Source organism: Paramormyrops kingsleyae, chromosome 7, assembly GCF_048594095.1.
Source record: "Paramormyrops kingsleyae isolate MSU_618 chromosome 7, PKINGS_0.4, whole genome shotgun sequence".
Taxonomy (NCBI): Eukaryota; Metazoa; Chordata; class Actinopteri; order Osteoglossiformes; family Mormyridae; genus Paramormyrops; species Paramormyrops kingsleyae.
In genome coordinates, this window is record NC_132803.1 from 27,669,313 (window position 1) to 27,696,331 (window position 27,019).

The following is a 27,019-nucleotide window of genomic DNA, read 5'->3' on the forward strand; positions in this document are numbered from 1 at the left end:
TACAGAAATTATGTTTTAACAATACACGGGAATAAAATATACTTATCTCTATAAATCATATAAGACCCAATTTAGGTTTTGATTGACGGTATTGCCTGGGGAAAGTTCTGGTGCATACAAACATGCAAATAATGCAGATAATGCCAAACAGCCAAGGTACACTGTAAAACGTAATATTGAATTTAATAGATAATACTGAGTTGATACAACTTAATTTTTATAAACTTGTTAATAACACTCATCTTAAATAAGTCATGTATACTTTTAGGTGTAAAAGCTTAAGTAAATGAATGTCCTTTAGCTGAATTAACTTAATAATAGTAAGTATGTAAACACTGTGTCAGTGGGGGGCGAAAGTTCAGTCCACTTTACACAGGACAACAGATTAGAGGTTTTTTTTTTTTTTTTCATACACTGTACTCTTACTCTTGGTTTGGTAGCTGATTGAGTTATAATAATCGTATAATAGAAATGATCAAGTAGTTTGTGTTTATTGGTTGACGTACAGTATGAGTTATTGTAATAAATTGAAATGTAACCCATTTTAGAAAAATAAACCAAATAAATAAATAATAATAATATTGTCTCAATGAATAATAAAAAAAAGATAAAAGAACAATAAAGTAGTAAATTACGGTGAAGTACATCATCAGAATTTATTTAAAAAGCTCGGGCATGCGCAGAGAACTGCTCAACTGTACTTGGCGCGTTTTACGGCAGTTATTTTGTGGACATGCCATAACAAGTTTAGGTGCAGTCGGATGTCATCTCAGCAGTTGTGCTCATTGTTTCCATCATACCGGTGACTGTGGTACTTGGCACACTGATTTGGTGAGTACCTTTCTTTTCATCCTTTTTCACATTGTTTTACTTTTGTCAATGAGCGCCAGTCTGTTGTGCTTGCACGGGAGAGTACTTGTGCTAAACTCTGCCACAGCCTTTGTCCATTATCGCATTAAAAGTCGGTTGCTTTTCCTTTTTTGCTTTTGCTTCTTGTCCATTGACACCATTCCTTAATTTGGGATGAGAACAGGAAAGTGTTAAACTCACCCACAATCGCGTTGTGAATGAAACTGCGTTTATATATTTGTCTTAATGTATATGTTTGTAGAGTTGCGTGGAGCGAATGTAACGTGCAGAACATTAAGTGATTTAGTAGCTGGCTTGCAATAATTTTCTCAGTTGTCTAGTCAAGGAGGGGAAAATTTTTTCAATCTTTAATGTTAGCTGCGCTGGATCCCTGATAACCTGCATTTGAAGGTCGCACGCATTCAGCGTCCACTGTCGACGTCATGCTAAGTAGCGCATGTTGAACATGACCTGGGATCTGTTTCACAAAGCAGGATTTCTTGCTTAGCCAGATTTAAGGTAGTCTGGGCTAAATAGACCTTATTTTCATCAACTTACATTTAGCCCAGACTACCTTAAATCTGGCAAGTTATCTGGCTAAGCAAGTAATCCTGCTTTGTGAAACAGGCCCCTGTTTTAGGGACATGATTCTCAAACATTGTGGCAAACCGCTTTGTTATCTAATCTAATCATACTCCTTTATGTAATTATTTTTAGTACAGTTTGTACTAAAGGCCATGATGAAAAAAGCCTTGAAGATGACAGAAATATGCTCGTAGAGGAGATGAAGAAAAAACAACCAAATGGGTCTCTCATCTCAAAATTAATGGATCTAACATTCCCATTGCGCCGACAAGAGATAGTGAGAAACAAGGCTGCTGTCCAAGACATGGCTGAACGTTGGCCAGCACTTTTCATGGAGAGACAGGTAAGCTACTATTAAACTGAAAACATCCTGAAAAGTTTAATTTTAAGCATAGATTTTACAGCTCTTTGAAGCAAAAAAATAATCTCAGAAGTTTATCAAATTGTTAATATTTTATTGCCCTGAATACGTTTTAAATCAGTGTTTAATTCCAGTTTGTATGAAGTCAATGCATCAGCCTTTTTAAGTAGTATTTGAATATGAAAGAAATGTATCTTTTTTTGTCTTGTAAGCTTTTAATGTATTGTGAGTACAATTGTTATGAATGTAATTGATTACTTAAGGCTGTCTTTTTCTCCTTCTTCCCCTTTCTCTTTTTCAGAATTGCAGGAAGAATCTTGAAGGAGATTTCTTTGAGGCTCTGGACCAGTACACACCAAGCTTCATCCAACTGTTCAGTTGCAAAAAAGGAACTGTTGGAAAGAAACTGACAGAACTGAAGCAGCAAATTGACTTGATGGTGAGTGACTTATAACTCTTTTTCATCATTGTTGTTCCTATGTTGTTACTTCAAAGGTGTACCATGAAAAGTTACCCCCCTGTCTGATTAAGGGTGCTTTCACACCTACAGCATTTGGTGCGCACCAAACGTGTTTGGTCCCTTGGTTCGGTTCGTTTGCGTTGATGTGAATGCAATCTCGGTACTTTGGTGCGCACCAAATCAATCGATCCGAGACCTGCCTGAAGGGGTGGTCTCGGACCGCTTTATCCGCTCTACTTTGGTACGGTGCGTCTGGTTTGAAAGCAACCAAACCAAATCTGACGAAATGGTATAGTTTAATGCACTTTGGGTATAAGAGATAGGGGGTTGTGAGTAAAATTCTTTTCACTTCCTGTTGACTCCATCAAATTTTTCAAACTATTGACTCGCGATGAAATTAAATCGCGGAGAAACGTGGAGTGCCGAAGAAATTAAGTGCCTCATAGATATATGGTCAGATGAGCATATCCAAAAGCAACTGTCCACGATACATAGAAATAGCTGCATTTACGCGCTGTTCAGTAAGCAGCTAAGGGAGAAAGGCTATCCTCGGACAGTTGAACAATGCCGTATTAAGACAAAAAAACTTCGGGCGAAGTACATAGAAGTGCGTGATGCACTTACTGTAGCAAGACGGGAAGTTCTGGAAAAGAGAAAGACAAGCTTCCCTGCTATGACGCTTTGGATGGAATACTCGGGACAAAACCTATCGTTGAGCCGGTGGATGCTGTGGAGAATGACAGCTCAACTCTTTCGCCACTTGAATCCATCGACGCTGTGTCTGACCTGACAGACCAACGTGACACTGATGTAGATGGTAAGCAACCTATTTTTTCACTGACACTGTATAAATGATGTTTAGACTAATGTACTGGAACAAAAACGAACAAATATATGTGTGTGTGTGTGTGCGTGTGTGTGTGCGTGTGTGCGTGTGTGCATGCATGCATGAGTGTATGAGAGAGAATATGTTCATAATATGTGGGCAGATACATACATGCGCACACACACACAATGTTAGGCTAGCTTAAAAATGGGCCCAATCTATTCTTCTATGCTACTTCTTCTATTCTTCTCTTCCATTTGAAACAGTGGAAGATTCAGTTACCAACCTTGATGAGTCAAGTGAGTCTACCCAGAGCATCAAGGGTGGTGATCATGCAGAGACCCCTAAAGAGTTGAAATGACCTATTCCTGGAGCACGGGCTCGAAAGCGAAAGGCAAAGTCGAGCAGAGTTGAAGATGACGACTTACGGCAATACATGATTGACAGCAGAAGGATGATGCAGGAAATACAAACTGCTGAGCAGAGGCGACTGGAAGAAGAGGCTGCTGCATTTGAAAGAATGATGAGGGCTCAGCGGGAGGCAGATGATAGGAGATTTCAGGCTTTACAGGCACAGCAACAAGCCAGCAATCAGATTCTTATGCAACTAATGAGCACGGTGGTAAGTGTTGTTGCGCCAGGCCATTCTCAGTCAATGTCGCCCTGGACCACACCTCCTCCCACTAGGGCCTGGTCAGTGCCACAGACATATCAACCACAGCCTGCTGCCCAGCCACATGGGGTTCCTCCACATCCCCAAGATGCCCAAAATCAACGTCCCAGCACTTCATCTATCCTACATGACATTAATAGCCAACCGCACTTTTACCATTTGTAGGCTGTTTATGTAGCATAAAGTAGGTCATATTATTTGCTTTCAGTTAAGGCAAGAATGTTCATTCAGTGGAGGAATTTCTTTTGGTGTTTACAATATTACCTCATTCTCCTTGGTTGCTAAAACACTCTTTTGTGAGAAGAGACTACTTACTCTTATACAGCACATGTTCTTGGGGTACAATTACAATAAGGATAGAGCTTTTTGAGGATTTTTTTTTTGTTCATGTTTAAACAATATGATACCTCATTATTTAGGGCCTAAAACACTAAAGGGATAAAACTCTTTTGTGAGTTTAAGCACGTTTAAACACTTTTGATTTGACTTCTTACTTGAGGTACCAACTGTTACAGCACATCATGTTCCTGAGGTGCAGTCAAGATCTTTTTGTTAACATGCCTAAACAATGTGATACCCCATTCTCATTAATGTGGTTGCAAAAATGCTCTTTTTGTGAGAAGTAGCACTATTTACCTTTACTTTTTTTCCTGAAAGTTGTATTCATGTACAAAAGCAACACATTTGAGAATAAACTATAAATTGCTTTAATTGTGATTTTCCTTTTGTAGAGTATCATTTACAAACATTCAAACAGGTTCTGTTTTTAGGAAGGGATATGGCAAATCTACACACTGTTTATAGCCAAACATGGTTTCATTCAGCATTCAGAATATGGTGTATCTATTGAACATGCAAAATGAAGTTAAAATGAACAAAATATTAATGGTCAAAACAGCCCTTAATTCAAATAACATTTCAGAATTGGTGCTATATGAAAATCCCATCATACAAACAAACATAATTAACGGAAAAGCCAGTGTTTTTTGAACGCATCTGTGAATATACTGTTAGGTCTGTTACCTCACACTGTATATGAGTAGCTGCATTTTTCTGCCTCCATCTGTTCAAAAGGAGTCTACTTACATTTTAGAAAAATAGCTACACAGTGCATCTCTGATGTCTTTCGGCTGCTGTTGACCAGGAACCTGCTCCTGATGTCCCCCACTCTCGGCCTCCTCTACTTCAGTAGCTCGCTCAAGATATTCCTCATTGTGGTACTCACAATAATTATGTAGCACACAGCAAGCAGATACTGTGCGACTTATGAAAGTTATATGGGTGTCATTTGATTTCAAAAGGCAGCGCCAACGACCTTTGAGACGGCCAAAGGCACGCTCAACTGTCATACGGGCTTGACTAAGTTTGTGATTGAAATTTAGCTGCTGTGGTGTTATTCCTCCACCTTCTGGGTAAGGTTTCATCAGCCACGGTAGTAAGGGATAGGCTGAATCTCCTAACAGAAGAAGAGGCACATCGACCCCCTCAAATGCTTCACTCCAGTGAGGTAAAAGAGTTCCTGCACTGGCTAGCTCATACAATGATGAGAGGGAGAAAACACGGGCATCATGTACCTTGCCTGGTCGCCCCACATTTATGTCCCAAAATCTCATCCTATGGTCTACCACACCCTGCAAAATAATGGAATAGCCCCCCTAGGGGTGGGCGATATACCGGTAGACACGACTAACCGGTAGAAATTTGTCAACCGATAGAGATTTTGGTCTATCGTCTTAATCGCGATTGAGATCACGTGACGTTGCACGTTTGGTAACCACACAATACACTTTCACTTTGACAATGGAAGAAGACGGTGCAGCGGATAGTTTGCTTACATGTGACGAAACCAACAACGAGGAGATTGTAAAGAAAAAAGGTGCATCTTCTGTGGTGTTAGTTTGAGTATAGGAAAAGTGATACGAATGAGATGAACGTGATTTGAAAGGTATGCAAGAGCACTGTTTTAGCAAGCGGTGGAAACACGTCAAACCTTTTCCATCATCTCAAATCCAAGCATCCAAACGAATATGGCCAAAGTAAAAAAAATGCAGTACAATACAGTTGTAGACTTTATCTCGCCACATATTAATTCTCAAAACATTGTTATAGTAGCCTAGGTAATATCATGCAATGTCACTATGCAATTTGGAGAACTGTATAGATAATATAGACAATATCACGTTTGAATGTGTATCATGACAAGACTTGCCATTTGTATGACAATTTCGTAATCTGTATTCACATTAAAGATGAAAAATGTGTGGCTGGGCTGTTTTCATAGGCCAACGGAGTACCTGATGGATCTGCAGGAAGATCGCCGGCTAATAACAAAATGATCATTCAGGAGGAGGGCACGTCTCTTCTCCATGAAGTGGCGCGCAATGCGCCGTCGGCGAGATGAATAAACCAGGAAGCTGGTTTGGAGTCGCAGCCGGGAATCGTGTTCGAAATTAATTATCTGAAAATAATGATTTGCACGTACAATGTAGTGCGCGAGGATCAGCGCCATTAGCGCAAAGCAAAGCTGTTCCTCCATGATTATTGAAAGTGGCGCGATTTTCTGATAATAGTCTGTTCCCGGTGCCGATGGGCTTCGCGGTCTATTTTGGTTCGTTTAGAACTCTGCATATGTGAAAGCAAACCGTACCCACGTCTGTTTACTACATTGTAACATTTTTATGACTGGTGCGGACTAAAGCAATCGTACTATAGGTGTGAAAGCACCCTAAGATCATGTCATCAATCTCTTTTAAACCATATTGTGAGGCATTGCATCAGACAAGGATGGGGAAAAAATGACCAGATTCTCAAAAAACTCCCTTAATTTCCAAAAATGTTTATACACTAGCATGGGGTGACGAATGTATAAAAACTCTGTTAAAGGTTTTTAGATCAAACAATATAGTCAACAGTATAGTCATTGTGTGCTGCAAACAACAATTTTTGGGTTTTTTTTGGAAGAATTAGGTGTCAAGTAGGCTTCAACACCACCTGCTGAGTACACTACATGTCTTCTCTTTATTTGCATCGATATAATCAGTCCTGATTCACATTTTCTTGGTTTTACATTTCAAATTTGCCTCACTTTTAGTTGAAACACAGATAATATAATTTTCTTTCTCAGCCTGTGCTTATTTCTCAGAAATTGTTTCTTAGAGGAGTTTTCTGTATCAACAGACACCTGATGTGACTGCACAGCGTACATTTGTCCTCAGAGGCCTCCACATTGTACTAGGCGATGACTCCAGTGACTTCTACGTGTCATGCTTCGTAAGTTCTGGAATACAAAAGTTGTTTGTCTACTAAACTTTGCATTTGTCCAAAATTAACAGTAATGAAATATTAATTTTCCTAAATACATTAAATGCATTACTTTTAACAATAATTACATTATGTAATTACAGCATACTTAGATTTATTAAGTTATTTTAAGTTCTGCTAACTTAAATATTTTAAATAAGTTAATTGTACTTATTTTCTCAAGTTTTAAAAACCTATTTTTTTGAGGCAACAATTTGCATACTTTTTTTTAAGTAAAGCCAACTTATTAGGTTTTACAGTGTACAAAGACTGTACACATGGTGCGAGCAAAGTAAACATACTGCAGCAGATTTAAAAAGTACATAGTACACAAATGGATGTAAGATCTTGAGCAGAATGTGAGACTAAACCTGAATATTTAAAGATGAGAATAATAATCATCTGCAAATAAATTATGTGCAGTTAGAACACAAGGCACCGGATTGTATTATAACAAGAGAGGATGCTTCCTGACGTATTATGGCTATGCATGGAGAGTGTAACGTCTGGAGAAAGTGTGATGTCGGTCACCAGTTGTCTGACGGCTTCGGGCAGCGATAATCCCCAGTAGCATTTTTAGCACAGCATGGTGGAATGAGGCGGTGGCTAAATATGCTCCATTATAGAGGCCACACGTGAAGTGGACGTGCAGACTTGTTCATAATATTGCTAACATCCCCTTCACTGCTTCTGTTATTAGTGCAAGAGAAGTTTTGCGACCATACAGAAGAGACATTAATAATCTAAACATTTTTATCCCTGGGGAACCCAGACCACCTTATCATTATAGGAAAAATATGCCCATTGGCTAAAATGATCATACAGACCCAGTGAATTCAAAAACAGTTGTTTTGTAAAAATAACCCTTTCCCAGTCCGTGTTATGAAATGTGCCATATACGACCCGCTGGACTGTTCATGCTGTTCCAACTTGTTAATTTCACCTATGAAATAAGGACAGAAAAGAAAGAAAAAACAAATCTTTGCTACTAACATTCTGAAACACTCATGAAATAAACCTAATCAGATATGCATTACTTACAACAATGACCCATTGGGGAACTGAACTAAGGCAGGAACTTAGATACAGAAACTGAAATGGGTAAGGACTAGGTATGTAACAATGCATCAATTTCTATCGATGTATCGATTCAACGGCAAACAATCCAAAGCATCAATGTGACTGCATAAATGTCGATGAAAGCGTTTTTTTTCTTTTCTCGCCGGTTCGAGTATTGTTTTCATGATCCATTCCGACGTATACATGGTCTACACCAGGGGTGCCTAATACGTTGATCGCGATCGATCTACTGGTCGATCGCAAAGGTAGTGTGGGTAGATCGTATGGCATAAAAAATACACTCTTAAAACAAAAGGCTCCATATTGAACCTTTAAGGGTTCTATAGCTTGGTACATATACACTCACCTAAAGGATTATTAGGAACACCTGTTCAATTTCTCATTAATGCAATTATCTAATCAACCAATCACATGGCAGTTCCTTCAATGCATTTAGGGGTGTGGTCCTGGTCAAGACAATCTCCTGAACTCCAAACTGAATGTCAGAATGGGAAAGAAAGGTGATTTAAGCAATTTTGAGCGTGGCATGGTTGTTGGTGCCAGACGGGCCGGTCTGAGTATTTCGCAATCTGCTCAGTTACTGGGATTTTCACGCACAACCATTTCTAGGGTTTACAAAGAATGGTGTGCAAAGGGAAAAACAACCAGTATGTGGCAGTCCTGTGGGCGAAAATGCCTTGTTGATGCTAGAGGTCAGAGGAGAATGGGCAGACTGATTCAAGCTGATAGAAGAGCAACTTTGACTGAAATAACCACTCGTTACAACCGAGGTAAGCAGCAAAGCATTTGTGAAGCCACAACACACACAACCTTGAGGCAGATGGGCTACAACAGCAGAAGACCCCACCGGGTACCACTCATCTCCACTACAAATAGGAAAAAGAGGCTACAATTTGCACGAGCTCACCAAAATTGGACAGTTGAAGACTGGAAAAATGTTGCCTGGTCTGATGAGTCTCGATTTCTGTTGAGACATTCAAATGGTAGAGTCAGAATTTGGTGTAAACAGAATGAGAACATGGATCCATCATGCCTTGTTACCACTGTGCAGGCTGGTGGTGGTGGTGTAATGGTGTGGGGGATGTTTTCTTGGCACACTTTAGGCCCCTTAGTGCCAATTGGGCATCGTTTAAATGCCACGGCCTACCTGAGCATTGTTTCTGACCATGTCCATCCCTTTATGACCACCATGTACCCATCCTCTGATGGCTACTTCCAGCAGGATAATGCACCATGTCACAAAGCTCGAATCATTTCAAATTGGTTTCTTGAACATGACAATGAGTTCATTGTACTAAAATGGCCCCCACAGTCACCAGATCTCAACCCAATAGAGCATCTTTGGGATGTGGTGGAACGGGAGCTTCGTGCCCTGGATGTGCATCCCACAAATCTCCATCAACTGCAAGATGCTATCCTATCAATATGGGCCAACATTTCTAAAGAATGCTTTCAGCACCTTGTTGAATCAATGCCACGTAGAATTAAGGCAGTTCTGAAGGCGAAAGGGGGTCAAACACTGTATTAGTATGGTGTTCCTAATAATCCTTTAGGTGAATGTATACGTGTGGTGATGGGAATAAAGCGTGTTTAAAGGGGTACCTCTCATGGAATCTACCAAACTTTACCAGCTTTTGAACCCTGTAAAACATATGTACAACTTTTATTTTGAATAATAAAACACCTCTACATGTTACATTTTAAAACTCATTTGATAAATGTACACAAACATTTTTGTACAAGTTTGAAAAATAAAACACACGTATACATGTTACACTTTAAAACTCATGTGCAACTTTTAAAATGAAAAACTTCATGTTACATTAAAATATCCTTTGATAAAAAGACTACAAAATTTTTACAACTTTGTTTTTGTAAAATAAAAGCCACGTTCATATTAGATTTCAAAACTGATTCGCAAAATTAATGCATAAAACTTTGTACGAACAGGCTTGCGCTGCATACACGTAAAAAAACGTTTTCGTATAACGCGACCGGAAAATAAAACACCAGAACATCTTACATTTTAAAACATCTGTACATCCTACTTTGAAAAACTTTGTTACATTTTAAAACATCTGTACATTTTTCATGTTACATTTGAAAACATCTGTACATCTTACTTTGAAAAACTTACATGTTACATTTGAAAACATCTGTACATCTTACTTTGAAGAACTTTCATGTTACATTTGAAAACATCTGTACATCTTTGAAAAACTTTCATGTTACATTTTTAAAACATCTGTACATCATTGAAAAACTTTCATGTTGCATTTTAAAACTTCTGTACATCTTTCATGTTACATTTTAAAACATCTGTACATCTTACTTTGAAAAACTTTCATGTTACATTTTAAAACATCTGTACATGTTGGATTATGTGTTCTCATCTCATATGTTTGTATTATTTCTGATTATTAAGTTTTTTCCACGATGTTGACAAAAGGGTCTACTTTTTCTTTTCTGCGCATGTATAATGTGTGACACGATGTATGCTGCGTGTGGAGTGATTTCTTCTCTCTTTCTGTAAGTTTTTCATGACAGCAGACGTGTGTAGACGTGTGTCAAAATGTATGCTTTAAAACGAAAATGTAAATACTGAAAAGGCATAAAATAAAACACCAGTTTATAATATTAATTAGTTTATTGATTTACACAAATGAATGAAGAGAACATTTGGTTCATACATATGGAGGCAGAAAGCTCAACAGGTTATGGGCCCAGGAGAAGTGCAGGAGCATGGCAGAGGCTGCTTTTTGATGGCGACGAACAGAAGTACGAACTATGAGAAGTAAAATTTTTAGGCCACATGACAATGCTTGGCCTAAAGGAAACAATACTATCCGCTGACGACAATGTCGACCGAGAGAAGAATGAAGAATGCTACGCAGAGCTAATTCAGTTCCTCGACGACAAAAGCCTGTCGTTAGTGATGAGAGAAGCAACCGACGACGGAAGGAAAGCATTAAAAATCCTAAGAAATCACTACGCCAGCCAGGGTAAGCCGAGAATCATTGCCTTATATACAGAGCTAACTTCTCTGAAGAAGGAACCAGAAGAAAGCGTTACAGACTATATTATCCGAGCCGAAAGAGCGATAATGTCTCAGAGATGCTAAAGAAATGTTAAGTGATGGACTGATAATAGCTATGATTTTGAAGGGCTTGCCAGAATCATACAAACCCTTTGCCATCCACATCACACAAAGCAGCGAAGAATTGACGTTCGTACAATTCAAGAGTCGACTACGAAGTTACGAGGAGACAGAAAAGTTTGATCCCAAGACAAAATCGGACAACGTGATGAAAGCAGAAGCATCGACCGTGACATGCTATGGTTGTGGTAATCGAGGTCACATAGCCAGAGAGTGCCGCCAGAAAGCATCATCGAAGTGGCGTAACTACCATCGAAGCTCAACGCACAGCGACGAAACGTGCAGGAGAAAAGGCAACAGACAAAGAGATGATGCCAAACAGACAGCCGAAAAGAAAGACGACAAAGAGCAAACTTTCGTTTTTAAAGTAAGCCAACGTTTACTTCCCGAAAGCATTAAAGGAAGAGGACTAATGGTGGACTGCGGAGCAACATCGCACATCATTACAGAGAAAGCAAGATTCACGCGGTTCGATGAATCTTTCAACCCTGCATTGCATTACATGGAATTGGCGGATGGAACGAGAATGAATAACGTAGCCTTAAAGCGCGGAGAAGCAGAGGTGTTCTTACAAGACGGGGAAGGAAAAACGGTCAAGACCATTTTAAGGAGAGCCCTCTTCATACCGTCATATCCACAGAGCATCATCTCCGTTCAAGCTGCCACCGAAGATGGAGCAAGAGTGATCTTCCAAAAGGGCCAAAACGAACTCATAGGTGAAGACGGTACTGTGTTTCCAATCAAAGAGCACGAGAGACTATTCTACTTGAAAACGGTAAATGAACCAGATCAATGTGATTATGAATATGCAAATGATATGTGTGCCAGAGATAAAGTAAACTTAGCATGTGATGTTAAGACATGGCATAAAATCATGGGGCACTGTAACTTTGATGACTTGTTGAAATTACCTAAACTAGTCGAGGGTATGCAGATAAATGATAAAACTAAAGTAAATTGTAACATATGCATAAAAGGGAAGTTCACAAACTGTAGGAGTAGAAAAGCAGATGCAAAAGCTAATGCCCCCCTCGAACTGGTGCACACTGACTTGGCGGGTCCCATTGAACCAACTGCTTCAGAAGGGTACAAATATGCCATATCATTCACAGATGATTATTCAGGTGCCATATCAGTGTACTTTCTCAAAAATAAGAGTGACTCAACATTAGCCACTGAAAAGTTTTTTGCAGACAGTGCACCCTATGGCAAGGTAAAATGTATAAGGTCTGATAATGGCACAGAATACACTGGTAATGCGTTCCAATCCCTTTTGAGAAGAAAAGGGGTTAGACATGAGACATCATGCCCGTACTCTCCGCATCAAAATGGCACAGCAGAGAGGCAGTGGAGGACCATTTTTGAGATGGCAAGATGCCTACTGTTAGAGAAAGAGTTACCAAAGGTGTTATGGCCATATGCTGTTCAAACGACTGCCCATATTAGAAATCGTTGCTATAATGAAAGAACGCAAAACACACCTTACTTCATGCTCACCGGAAAGAGGCCAGACCTCTCAAAAATGTGGATATTTGGCTCAGACTGTTACGCATACAGGCATGACCAGAAGAAATTAGATCCTAGGTGTGATAAAGGAGTCTTTGTGGGGTACAGTAAAAATAGCCCTGCATATTTGGTCTATAACCGTCAGACAAGAAAAGTGACCAAGCACAGATTGGTAAAATTCACTAAGAAAGAACGTAGTGAACAAACAACACAAACAGATGAGGATGATCTAGAAATAGTTGCCGGTAGAGACAACAGTGCTGGTGGGGAGAAGGTTGACGAGTCACATGGTGAGGGCAGTACAGATGATGAGATCAAAGATGATCAAGAGGATAATGAGGTGATGAGGGACGAAGTCTCAGATGAGAATGGAAACAAAACAGATGCAGAAATCATCCCAAACCAAAAACAACGGTTATCACAGAGAGAAAAGAGACCCCCAAAATATTTAGAGGATTACGTATCAGATCACAACAAGAGTGATGTAACATACAGTATGTGAACATTATTATTGTTACAGGGCAGTATTTGGTGTTCCCCAGACGTATAGAGAGGCTTTGATGTCACCTGATGCACCTGAGTGGAAGCGTGCAATGTGGGAAGAGATGGATTCACTCAAAGAAAATGACACTTTCGAATTAACTACATTACCTGAGAATAGGAAGATCGTTGGAGGAAAATGGGTCTACACCATTAAAGAAAATGGTGGGATGGGAAAGCTCTTAAAAGCAAGATATGTGGCAAAGGGCTATAGCCAGACTGAAGGTATAGATTATCATGAGACTTTTGCACCTACAGCAGATCTGACGTCAGTGCGAGCATTAATGCAGATAGCTGTCCAGAATGACCTTATAGTTCATCAAATGGATGTCAAGACGGCATACTTACATGCACCTATAGATGAAGACATTTACTTGGAGCAACCTGAGGGTTTCGAATCAACTTCTGTGACAGGGGAAAAGTTGGTGTATAAACTGAAAAAATCCCTGTACGGTTTGACACAATCTGGTCGGAACTGGTATGAGCTACTAAATGATCACCTTGGACAAAATGGTTTTGAGAGAAATTTGTCAGATCACTGTATATATAGGAAGCAAGCCGGAGAAGACATTATCATAGTCATCATTTGGGTAGATGACCTAATCATTGCAGCAAGCAGTAACAAAGGACTTAACAGATTCAAAAATAGCATGAAAAATAAATTCAATATGAAAGATCTAGGGAGGATTTCACATTTCTTAGGTATTGGATTTGAACAAACAAATGGAAAAATCAAAATGAGCCAAAAGGGATATGTGATGAAAATGCTAGAACGTTTTGGAATGTCAGACTGCAAGCCTAGGACTACTCCATGCGAGTTAAAGGTAGAGAGTGATGAGAATGATCAAGATAGCAGCATGGAGGTCCAAAATCCCAGAGAATATCGAGAGATAGTGGGCAGTCTTATCTATGCCATGACATGTACTGTACCAGGCCAGATATTAGTTGGATAGTAAGCAAACTATCACAAACCCTATCAAGTCCAAAAGCACGGGATTTTGTGACTGCCAAACACGTGCTAAGGTATCTAAAGGGCACAAGTGATTACGAGTTGTGTTTTCAGAAAACAAATTGTGATCTGAGTCTAATAGCTTTCAGTGACTCTGATTGGGCATCATCCCTCAATGACAGACGTAGTACTTCAGGATATTGTTTTAGCCTGACAGAACAAGGTCCGGTAATTTCCTGGAAGTCAAAGAAGCAGCCAGTCGTTGCATTGTCCACATGTGAGGCCGAATATATAGGTCTAGCAAACGCTACCCAAGAAAGCATATATCTAAGTCAGTTGCTGAGTGGTATGGATAACAAGGTGTACACCTGTACTAAAATGTATGGTGACAATCAGGGAGCAATTGTACTAACAAAAAATCCTGTGAACAGAAAGCGATCAAAGCACATTGACGTTAAATACCATTTCATTCGCGATGCAGTAAATGAAAGAAAAATAAGTATTGAGTATTGTTCATCAGAAGAGATGGTTGCTGACATGTTGACCAAACCTGTATCAAAAGTAAGAATGTTGAAGTTCAAATGTTTTCTTTTTGGAGGTGAATAGAGATGTATAATACCACTAACAGGTGTTTTCATATGATGAGAACAAGTGGGGGTGTTGGATTATGTGTTCTCATCTCATATGTTTGTATTATTTCTGATTATTAAGTTTTTTCCACGATGTTGACAAAAGGGTCTACTTTTTCTTTTCTGCGCATGTATAATGTGTGACACGATGTATGCTGCGTGTGGAGTGATTTCTTCTCTCTTTCTGTAAGTTTTTCATGACAGCAGACGTGTGTAGACGCGTGTCAAAATGTATGCTTTAAAACGAAAATGTAAATACTGAAAAGGCGTAAAATAAAGCACCAGTTTATAATATTAATCAGTTTATTGATTTACACAAATGAATGAAGAGAACATTTGGTTCATACATATGGAGGCAGAAAGCTCAACAGTACATCTTATTTTGAAGAACTTTCATGTTACATTTTAAAACATCTGTATGCCTTACTCTGAAAAACTTTCATGTTACATTTTAAAACATCTGTACCCGGGTAAAAAAAAAATGTATTTTAATGTACTAAATACGTACTTTAAGTTTATCAAGTACATTTGTAGTACATTACTTTTTTGTGTGCTAAATATTCAAGTGAAAAAATGTATTACAAATGCACTAATTGCAAGTAAATTTCTCTCGCAGTAATACTTAAGTTTATTAAATGTAAGTACACTAATTTATACTAATGCTTAAATAGACTTAAAGTGTACTCAAATGAAGTATGCTACCCAAAAATATACCAAAGTGTTTTATTAATGCAATAGTTAATAGTGTACTTTAAGTGCTTTAAGTACAAGTTCAATTCTAGTGAATTTTCATCTACTACTGTCAAGTTCAAATTTAGTGGATTTTCCAAAAAATATAATAGAAACGTACTAATTACCAACATATTTAGTCACAGTAGTACTTAAATATATTTAATGCAAGTACACTAACCTATACTAATGCCTAAACAAACTTTTAGTGTATTCATATGAAGTATATTACCCAAAAATATACAAAAATGTTTTATTAATGCAGTAGATAATAGTGTACTTCAAGTACTTTAAGTATAAGTCCAATTTTAGTGGATTTTCATGTACTACTATCAAGTTAAAATTTAGTGTGTTTTTTTTTAAATATATATATTAAAATGTACTAATCACAAGCATTTTTCAGTCTCAGTATGTACATAAATATATTTAATGTATTAACACTAATATATTCTAATACTTAAACTGACTTTGCATTTCGTAGTACTTTAAATATAATTTCAATTTTAGTTGTCACCAATGTTTAATGCAATACTTAAAAATGTAATTTTTTTAAAATAAATTTGTGTATGGAATATAAATGACCAATAGGTATTCGGTAAGTTCTCCCCAAATGAGCCTGATGGGCCGAATGGCCTCCTCTCATTTGTAAATTTCTTATATTGTAATAACAACATACAGCTTTGTACATTTTTATCATTAGATTGAAAATACATATTTTCAAACATTTGAGAGCAAAATATTTCTAGATAACAAGAAATTTCGTATGCATGTTGAAAATTATTCCTTTTAAATACTTTAATTATGTAGCAAAACAACACTCACAATTTGTGTCTCCAATATTTTGAAGTAATGTACCACAACAGTATCTTTTTAAACCATGTGTGCTGTATCATTGTTTACAGTTGAAGATTTCAGAATTAGAAGTATTTGAAGGTTAATCAATAGTTGTGAAATCATACATAGTACACATATCAATATGCAATTATTTTCAAGTTCTTCAGTTACTAATCTCTCTCAATATTATTTGGGAGTGGAATGACGTACTCTTTGTGTCTTGATTGGATCAAAACACATTTCCTGTAGAACTGGTCAGTAGGCACTGCATAGATTTGCTTGGATTCCAACACCTCAGACACAAAAGTGGAATCAATGTTCAGCTGACCATCCCTGCAGAGCTGTCTATCGGACTTTGTGAGCTCCTTCACTAGTACACAGTGCATTGATAAATACTCTGTTAATACTACCATGCTAAGAATTCTGCATATTCTTCCATCCAGCAATTCCACAACTGAGTTTATCCTTTTTTGTAGACTTCTGTTGCTACTTGAATGATAGAGTATGCCTTTTACAATGAAACGGTGAAAACAAACACAGTAACTGACTGTAATACCTAGGGGTGCACCGATTGCAGTTTTCTGGCCGATCAACGATCACCGATCCTTAGGCAACCTTACCTGCCGATCTCGATTTTTTTTTGCCGATCTTGTTTCTTTCATAACTAAAAGACAGTTACTTCAATGTTTCCATTTTTATTGAGTAAATTGATATGAATACTCACAAAACATGAGGTAGTGTCCTCAAATATAAATGAACATATAAATGAGCATTGCTGTTTGAACTACAAAATCATATTTTTTCTTCCAGACTTTAATTTCTCTAATTTTGTAAAAAAAAAATATATATATAGCTGTTATGACACACTTGTCCAAAAAATAGGGAGGGAGGCAGCCTGCACTGCACCTCTCTCGGGAATGGGAGAAAAGGCTGATTTAACCCTCTGGGGCCTAGCGGTAGGAAATACACTTTCACTGACTGGGGCATGATCACACATTTCATCACACTTAATTCATGGCAAATAAATGATTTCTTATATATTTGTTTTGCCATTACACTCATCTTTATTTTAATATATATTGTAAATATGTCAGATTTTTGTTAAGTTTAAAATTTGACATCAAAGTATAGACATTGCAAAATGCAGTTTGGAACACTTGCAGAAACATTATAAAAGTACATAGTAAGCAATGCTGGCAGTTTGTTTTGATCCCAGATATCTGATCACCAAAGTCTTGGCTACACGAAGATGACTAAATGGTGTAGATGCAACATTAATTTGGATAAATAAATAAGAAAAACCTAACTCATGTAACTATTTCTGGCTCCTTTCATTGAATATGTAGCAACTTTCATGTGTATGAATGAGCCATTGTCACCTGGCCACGTCCCCAACCCCCTTTTATGGCGCTGAAGGGGATGTATCTGGATCGCGTTTCACCGTTGCGCTGTTAATCAAATTACCATGCGAATGCGATTTGAATACGCGCTAATGCGGCTATTTAGAATGTGAATAGCGATCTTCGGGTGAGAGCGGTACTACGCGCCCCCGATGCAGGTAAAACAAAGTAAGATGACATGGTTTACTTTTTTGCCGATTTAACCTAATTAAAAAAACTTTATACTTCCGACAATGGACGTTTTGAAAAGAAGACAGATTACGGATTTAGCCAGCGTTTTTTTCATGATTATACATTAAGATTTCAGCGAGATATTTATAAACTGAAATAGACGCGAAAAGTACGCGATGTCGTCGACGACATACTCGACCCCAAAGAGTTAAAAGCATATAACTAAGATCGGTGGATCTCATGGGAATATGGTCGATTTCTGATCCCCTCAAATTAACGTGATCGAGGCCGATCGATCGGTGCACCCCTAGTAATACCCAGTAAGTCTTTGATAGCAAGTATTTGTAATGCTGAGAGTTTGCTATGGCATGGATTGCCAAAAACCCTTACATTTTCATTTAGGTTTCTTGAATTTGAAGTTGACACATTGTTTTTCAGAAGATCATAAAAAATGTTTTTAACCCCATCATTAGCATCTGACATTACATTTTCTGCTTTTTGTCTTAGACTCCACCAGCAAAGAAATCTTTTTACTATCTGCTCAGGAACATGGGTGGTTCCATGGAAGTAACTTAACAATGTGCCATTAAATGATTCGAAGGAAAAGGTTGATGTGGCCCACAGAGGCCCCCAGTTCCTAACACTTGTTGCAATGTGTGTCAGTAGATGAACATTAAATGTCATATTAGCAGTGCCATATAACTTTTCAAACTGCACATTGAACTTTTTGAGAGCTCTTTCAGCTGCTGCAATATCACAGTGTTTCACCTTTTCTCCCAAAAGAATGTGCATAGCAAACACTAACAGAAAAAAGTGGTTCCAGAATTTCTTCAGTAGAACCCCATTCAGTATAGGCAGAGCATAGAACAAAAGGAATGACCTCCACTCTGATGCCTTCCAAAATTTCCTGTCAGCCACAGATCGTGGGACTCTAGTTATCTCAACTGGGGGTTGGACTGCAATGAGCTCTTTGTCAATGTGGTCTGACCTTGTTCCTATATACCATTCTTTTTTGTGGTGTCTTGAGTCAAACCACAAATTGGCTAATTGTCTTGTCACACCAAGGCAGACACAATGCTGATACTCTGGAACAAATCCATTTATCATTTGAAACGTCTTGAGTTTCATTAATGGGGAAGGCCCTTTTACCCCCATTACAGGATTTTCAGGTGTTGCAGACAAAGCATCATCAAAGTGCTCAGGTTCAGTTCTGAGATGTGGCTCTGGGTTTTTGTTTGTGTAAGGACCACCTCCAACATGGTAACAGAAATCACATCCGTAAAACCCATTAAACTGCTTGGTGTTTCTTAGAAGTGGGCGAGCAACTGAATCTGAACTGCATATTAGAGCATACACCTTGGAGAGATGCTCTGCATTTGCAGAATCTGTCCATTTGATGCCATCCTTTTCTAGAATTAACAGCTCCTCTACAAATGGCTTCAAAAATGTTAAGATGTTTGGCTTCTTCTCCCCAAACCAGACACATGGAAGACAAATATTTGCCTTGCGTTCTTTTGGTTTAAATTCTATAACCTGGCACTGTATGGGCCAGATTTGATAATTAGAGCTCCTGAACACTGGAATTCCATCACAGTTCCAAATTAATGATATATCATCCTTTCCTAATTCACCTGATTCTTTTAATTTACGGTACTGTTCTCCACACTCTATATCTGAAATGTCATCTCCAGATGCCCAATCCTTTTTTAAACTTGACTCTTTTTGTTCAAGCAATGATTTGATCTGAGAAGCCAAACTAAGAACTAGGAAAAAACTGCCATTTTTAAGGCAACTCTCTGAATCTGTTACTGTGTTACAAGCACCACACTGTAGCTGACTTGCATTGTTTCTCCCCAAGTAATATTCACACTCTGAACAGTAGAAATGGGGTTCATAATTTCCACAATTTCCATAAGCTTTCCGAAAAAGATATGTAGTTGCCGGTACCATGCCTGGGAAATGCTCATTGAAAATTTTTAGAAGATGTTCCAGTGACACTCCTGTCAGATTGTGCCTTAGTACATAAGACATCAGCAAGAGTAAGCTTTGTCCCTTTGTCAGAGGTGCTCCAGGGTACACAGGATCATCTCCATCCATTAACAAAGGGTGTACCTGTGAAGACATTGTTTTTTAAATACTACACTTAAACAATTCAGTATGTGTAATTTAAATAAATCACAAAATAAAGTACTACTAACCTTTTGGTTTTGCACATCTTGCTGTCCAACTGTTATTTTGGGTTCTGGTAGCTTCTCAGACACTTCCTGAAAAATTTGTAAATTAAAGCATTAATAACTGCATTTACTTTGCAGTTGTTCTTTTATAGTCACAATGTATATTGTCCTACTGCTTACTGCTAAGGTTAATGATAACTGCTAAAATGTATCTAGCAATGCTTGCATCTATACAGTCTAGCACAGTGCATTGTGGGATTGTTAGCAGAAAGTAATGAACGTGCCATGTACAATATTTTTGCTTCATTGTACTTACATTTGAAGATAAATGCAGTGCAATACCTCATGCTGATCTAAGCAGGCTTGAATCTTTTCGAAAAATTAATTACTAAAATTTATTTTTAATTCTGTAACCAAATTATAAATTGCTGTGGTTGACATTCAAATAAATCATTATGATGATTTTAAACAAATATGTTTAAAAATATAATCTGTTTAATATATTAAGAAATAAGTTCAAAATATTACTTCAATATTATATGGAAATTTTGTCTTTGCAAGAAAAAAAAATCTTCAAAGGGTAACTATTACCTGTTCTCCTGTTTGGATTTGCATGTGCTGTTGATTGCCAATTGTGTGAATAACAGTGTCATCTTGGTATTGCGTGGGTGACAGTCCCAACAGTGTCTGTGACTCTGTACAGGCTCCTTCTCTAGCAGGCTGCATAAAGTGAGCAATAACGATATAAAATATAGTCAAGAGAAATAGTAAAAACAATTTTGCATGTTTATATAGCATTTTAGCTATATACAATTTAGGGTCAATTTGAACCCATCTAAAAAAAAACTAACATATTTCTTTTAAAGTTTCTTATTACTATCTAGCACTCTATGATCCTTTCCTGCCATGGCCAAATGTGGTATTATCATGTCTGGCAAGAATGATTTCAAAATTAATTTGGTCTGGAGTCTGGGGTCATTTTTCACCCCCAATATAAAAGCAGATAAGATTACACGTGTTTATAAGGGTCAGGGATGGGGCTAGAACAGTCCATATCATTGCATATAGATACATAGCAGGCATGACACAACAGGAAAGTGAAGTGCAATTGATTGTATAACACGAAAAACTAATTTAGAATTATTTTAGTTTTATGTAATCCTAATGAAAATGCAGTACAGAAACAACTACATGAATTTACACATTAAAAAACAATAACATTGAAGTACCTCAGATGTATGGGCAATATGTCTTCTTATTGTGTTTCCTACAGATGACTGACTGCTTGTTCCTTCTGTAACATGTTCTTCATATTGAGTATTCTGGTCATGGGATGATATGGGATCATATTAATGGTAATTGACACAATTCTAAGTTCATCAAAACCTAAGAGGAATATAAATGTGTACAATAAGTACACAGGGACTGACACCTCCCATATAAAGTCATCCTTTTGATTTTACCTGTATGCTGCTGGGTATTAATCTTCCTGAATATTGCTCCAAATCATTTTCCTCTCCATTACATGCATGGGGAATCTACAGAATACAGTAATATGTCAACTTGTATAATAAAACATTCATAAATCAAACTGAGGCAAATGGAAACATAACATACCTCTTTTAAGATGACTCTTCTTACTTTGTTTGTCTTATAGGATACATCAGTGAGGTGTTTTTTGTAATTTTCTCTACTGTTTGCAGTAGTCTGGGAAGAACAACCATGTTATATAATAAATTATATATTGGTGTATATATTAATTAAAAGTAGAACAAATATGAAAGGTGAAATACCTGCAATTGTTTCGATAGTCGTCTATATTTGGTTGCCTTTGAAGGCTGGCAGGACTCATCCAGTAGGTATTCCTTGTAATGTCTTTTAGGTGCCATGTTCGCTGTGAGGCAGAATATTTGCTTTGAAATACGCGGGATATTTTCGAAACGTCATCATGTCATTTAAACCAATCACGTTTAAAACAGGAAAACCAAATCACAGAAGAGTATATGCGCAAATTCACGCATATTAAAAATGATTTAATGCTTTAGTTTGTATTTTCCATTTGTTATTTCCTGCGAAAGAAAAATATATGCTGCATACTTGACCATTAAAATTGTTTTGTGAATTTCATGTCAACCGTTTAACGCTCATTGGTCAGGTGTAACGGAGAAGTTCTACGATCATTCGGATAGACATCGAACTCAAATGGCTCCGTTTAAGTTCGGGATATTTTATTTCAGAGACAGCTCTATTCATGTCGAAAGTACTGACATCGTAACACCTCAGTACAGAGCGAAGCTTGTCCAGGTGTTAACACGGCCGGACCTCTCAAGTGAAGACGGATGGATCGAAGTATACTTCGTGAAAAGGAAAGGACCACAAAAAAAGGTCGCCGCAAAACTGCTCTTACTAGGAGGTTTGTATTCTTCTAATTGCATATGAATTGTAGATGTTGTGTTGTGCTTGAAATTCAGTTTTGGTTGCGGGTATCCTGCACAATTTTATTAACATTTCCTGCCCTATAACCGCGAAATGCGTACGGTATCAACGGTACAAGTACCGTGAAAACATGGCAAGAAACTGAACTTGACGGCACTAACAGTGAGATTAGTGTGTAAATAAGTGCCTGCACGTATTTTTGAGAGTAAAACACGTCCGTAATAGTACAGCAATGTTAGGAAAAGGAATGGCTAATGCAATTGAATTCGTGCTGTTTAGATTTAGTTTAAATTTGGAATTCTCAGGCCTGCTTTGTCTGACATGAAATGGCAGTAAAGCTGCGAAATGCTGTAACAATTGTATAAATGGCGTTTTGTTTTCCACAGACAGCTATAAGGAGTTGCTAGAGAGAAAAAAAGCCTTCCTCAGGAATGAGGACATCTGGCCCATGGCAGTTGAGAGGAGAAGAGCTGCAGTGTGTGATACCTCTCATGATGGAACCCAGGCAAAGGTTGTTCTCAATTCTTTTGAGTAATTTTATAATGCCAATATTTTGTAGTCAGTTGTGATGCAATTAATATGACACAAATAGTTTTAAATACTTTTTTAAAGTCCTTTTAATCCTTATTCTTCTATTAGCATTTGACATTAGACTGTAACACCTTTTAGCTGTTCCATCTAAAGAACACCTATGAAATTTAACAAAAACCACGATTGGTTCTTATGACATCGCTAGTAATATCTTTACTGTGTATCTTTTGCTTACTTTTCTTGCTGACTGGAAAGAGAAAGGGATGAAGACTGTCATATCCACATACAAAATGGATAATAGATCTATTGCTCTGTAATATTTTGATGTTTCTTGTGCAGAAAAAGAAAAATAGTAAAACAGCAGATACCAGTGTCACCTCGGACGATGATGAGACAGACATTGAAACACCACAAGTCTCTTGGACAAACGTATGTTTATAGAAATAAGACAGTAGAAAGACATGACATTTCTAAATTTAATCACCATGAAGTTTAATGTTAGTAAAGGATAATTGAACTCCATCTGATTTTGTTCTGTTTTTTGGGCTGGGTTTCTCAGTTTTAATGTGGGTCTGTAAGAATATTTTACAGACTTCATTTTGACACCTGACACAGGTAGTGGTGTAAATATTGTAAACCTACAGATAGCTACATCTGGACTGTTTCCACTGTCCTACTTTTTCAAATTCAACACTACTTGTTATATTTTTCAAATAACTAAGCCCTTTTCATTCTTGTGCATTCTGTTCAGAAAATGAAAATGACAAAGTCAGCCAGAGACAAAGTCCTTTCTGATCTCAAATATTCATTGCTAAAAAGAAATGCAAGGACCTCCACCCAGTCACCAAGTGAGGAAGATGAACCAGACTTAGACACAAATATGGATTTATTTGATCGACCACAGACTGCTGGAACAACTGTAAGTATTTTCAAAGGAAAAAAAAACATACAGACCACTTAACATTCTTCAGTATAATGTCTTCTGGTACTAATGAGCAACACAACTAAAGTGATGCAACAGACCTATTATTGAATTTGACAACAGATAACATCACCTCATTCATTAAAGTGAATGAGAAGTGTCTCCAGTGATTGCTATGGCGATAATATCAACTCCGAACCAACTGGAGTAACTGCACTGTATGCGACCTGAGAGAATTCTGCACTTTTTGTCTTTAACAAGTAATTAAAAATAACAACTCATACCACATGAAAAGTATGATGGACAAAATTTCAGTGGTTTTGAAACGTTGACTTTTTAAAATCACAGTAAAAACTGAAACGGAAAACTGACCATAATAAATGATTTAAAAATGGATTTCATATATGAATTGCCGCACAGAAGAATCACGATATGTGACTGAATCAGTTTTCCTCATCTCTAATTGCTTTACTTTTAATTTGTGCAGGAACTCTGCCATGGGGCAAGTGAAGAGCAGAGTGTCCAGTTGGATCAGCCATTAAGAAATGTAGAAATGCATCAGGAAGTCATGGAGGCTCTGAAAGGTATCTATATAAAAGACTTACATTCATTGTATCTGTAAGAGTATTTTGACTATTTTCTGTTATATATCTGTGACTAAATTGTCATTTTCCCCAGAAATACCAACCTTGGTCAAGAGTGTGAAAGATCTTATTGCAACCATGAACAGAATGCCACCTGGCATTGACAGTGGTAGCACAAGCTCGGATTCCTCTAGTCCTGCCTCAGAAATGGTATGTTTTATGTGTGTGCTTTGTAAAATACTAAACAATATTTCAGTTAATATTTGACTTTGTAGTCTACAAAATAATATATTTTCTGCTTTCCCAACCAACAGATGACTATTTCACTAATAATTTACTTTCAGTCTTTAGTTCATGCATGATTTTCATATGTGGAAATTTTCCCAATGATTATCAATATATTTTGATGTATTTCAGAGTTTGTATATTCATTTATGTTTATTTGTTTTTAAGTTGCAAAGGCTTATTGGTATCAAAAGAATCACCAATATTTTGTCTATATGTGTTGATCACCAATCAATATATTTTATTGCATCTTTGAATTTGATTTGGGAAGAAACCAATAGAATGTTATGTAAACTCATTCCAGTTGTAAGTTTTATAAAAAAAATTGTCATCCTACTGTTTGAAAATCTAGAAGTGTCACAACACTATTTTTTGCACAGATTTTCTTGAGCAACACAAGGGTGCAGGTCAGCAAAAGCTGTTTCCGAAGACTCAACCGGACAAGAATGTCCCTTTTTGCTCAGGAATTAGCTGTGCTCATCTTTGGCCGGGATGTGTTGGCTTCTTCAAGTCTAACGGGGAAGTCAGTGGCTGGTGGAACACCGAAGGATCAGCTAGATCCAGATAAATTCTGTGCCCTTGTGGGTATGTATCAATTACATTTATTTATTTATCTGTACATTTATGAGCTATTAGTTAAGTTCTCCCCAAGCGAGCTTGATGGGCCGAATGGCCTCCTCTCGTTTGTAAATTTCTTATGTTCTTATGTTCATTAATGCTCTTTGTATTCTTTATTTCGGTATTTTTAAAAGGTGCTATGAGTAGTTTAAATCAGTAAAATAATTCATATTTATCAACAAAAGGAAAAGTTTTTATATTTAAGACATTATAGCAGAGATATTTATTTGCTCTTAGCATGCTAACCAGCTAACAGCAGCCCGTCACCACCCCACCATTTTGTACGTCAGGAGGCAATAGCGAGTTACTGTATGTTCAAGAAATAATGCTACCCTGAAATCGTGTTCTGACCTCCTGTCACTCATGTTGATGGAACATGAAATTGAATTAAGTTAACTTTACAACCATGCCCAGTACATGATTTACTGTTGTAGTAATAATTGTCTAATTGATCATCAGTTATTTTACCTATTTATTAAAGCATAAAAAATGTAATATCTCTTGTAGATGGCATACTTTACAAACATTTTAATATTTTTTATTGTTTTTTACAGATACAGTCATTGCTGGGTTTCCAGGAACAAATGTGTCTGATGTGAGAGCAGTGATTAGACGAAAATGCAACAATGAGAGTTTTGTGTTCAAAAAGAAACATTAAGCAACAACAAGTGCTGGCACTTTTCAGTTTTTGGTTATTTGTATGTACATTTTTCATGCACATTTTAGTGCACAGTTTTCAATAGCAACATTCAACAGGGCATTGCATACACGTGTTCTGTGTATGAATAAGTTTGGTGTGCTTTCAGTAAATAAAGTTTCATGCTGAAGAGAAACTGTTTGAATGGATCATCTGTAGCAAACATAAACTAGTGTTCTTTGCTGTACTTGTCTGTGCTATGTTGTAATATAATATATTTAGGTCACTGATAAATACAGTAATTGTCCTTTGTAAGAAAGGTATGGTAAAAAACAAGAAAAATTGCACTTTCAGTCACATATAAAATGTTTGGAAGTATAAATTTTCAATTTAGCATCAAGTTGATGCTAATAGTACAAGAAGTACTTTTATACTATACTGATCTAGCTATACTGAAGAACACTTAATTCAAGTATATTTGGAATATACTACACACACATATATATATAATTATTTCTAAATACTTTTTAAAATGCACAGTCTGCACATTTTTATTAAGTTTTAAGTGTCTTGACTTTTATCTAAAAGGTGGATTCAAATATATTTCAAGTGTTCTTTCAGCAATAATTATGTAATAAATAAGTACTTTTTCATTGTATTATTTGCACATTTTGATTGAATAATAAGTGTATTTACAGATATATGAAAGGTAGGTATAAATATATTCTAAGTTAATACCAAATATAATTTTAGAGTATTTTGAAAAGTTGCACTTAAATATAT

General features: G+C 37.1%; 2 protein-coding genes and 1 long non-coding RNA gene across 5 annotated transcripts in view; 1 reads left to right on the top strand and 2 right to left on the bottom strand.

Annotated features, from left to right (window-relative positions):
* Window positions 1-27,019, bottom strand: part of LOC140592137 (uncharacterized) — a 46,428-nt gene that overhangs the window by 10,034 nt on the left and 9,375 nt on the right. The window lies entirely within an intron of this gene.
* LOC111832694 (uncharacterized) lies at window positions 620-26,432 on the top strand. 3 transcript variants are annotated; one of them, XM_072714683.1, is made up of 12 exons: window positions 620-831; window positions 1,567-1,777; window positions 2,097-2,234; window positions 6,932-7,024; window positions 22,461-22,636; window positions 23,046-23,170; window positions 23,530-23,619; window positions 23,942-24,109; window positions 24,600-24,696; window positions 24,791-24,906; window positions 25,362-25,566; window positions 26,154-26,432. In XM_072714683.1, exons 4-12 carry the CDS (start codon window positions 6,993-6,995, stop codon window positions 26,255-26,257), a joined length of 1,113 nt encoding a protein of 370 aa, XP_072570784.1. In that variant the 5' UTR covers window positions 620-831; window positions 1,567-1,777; window positions 2,097-2,234; window positions 6,932-6,992; the 3' UTR covers window positions 26,258-26,432. The 3 variants fall into 3 exon arrangements, with proteins under 3 accessions (XP_072570784.1, XP_072570785.1, XP_072570783.1); XM_072714684.1 differs by having other exon boundaries at window positions 1,572-1,777; XM_072714682.1 differs by lacking the exons at window positions 620-831; window positions 1,567-1,777; window positions 2,097-2,234; window positions 6,932-7,024 and having other exon boundaries at window positions 22,080-22,636.
* LOC140592136 (uncharacterized) lies at window positions 20,820-22,358 on the bottom strand. Its single transcript, XR_011992419.1, has 5 exons — window positions 22,017-22,358; window positions 21,841-21,930; window positions 21,687-21,761; window positions 21,453-21,545; window positions 20,820-20,943 (listed from the first exon to the last, which is right to left on the bottom strand). It is a non-coding gene; the product is annotated as an uncharacterized lncRNA (long non-coding RNA).

Bases quoted from the DNA above. Each gene is read 5' to 3' on its own strand.
- LOC111832694 (XM_072714682.1), top strand. From the start codon at position 22,426: ATGGCTCCGTTTAAGTTCGGGATATTTTATTTCAGAGACAGCTCTATT. The intron at 23,171-23,529 runs GTTGTTCTCAAT...TTTCTTGTGCAG, and splicing joins ATGATGGAACCCAGGCAAAG to AAAAAGAAAAATAGTAAAAC. The intron at 24,697-24,790 runs GTATCTATATAA...CATTTTCCCCAG, and splicing joins AGTCATGGAGGCTCTGAAAG to AAATACCAACCTTGGTCAAG.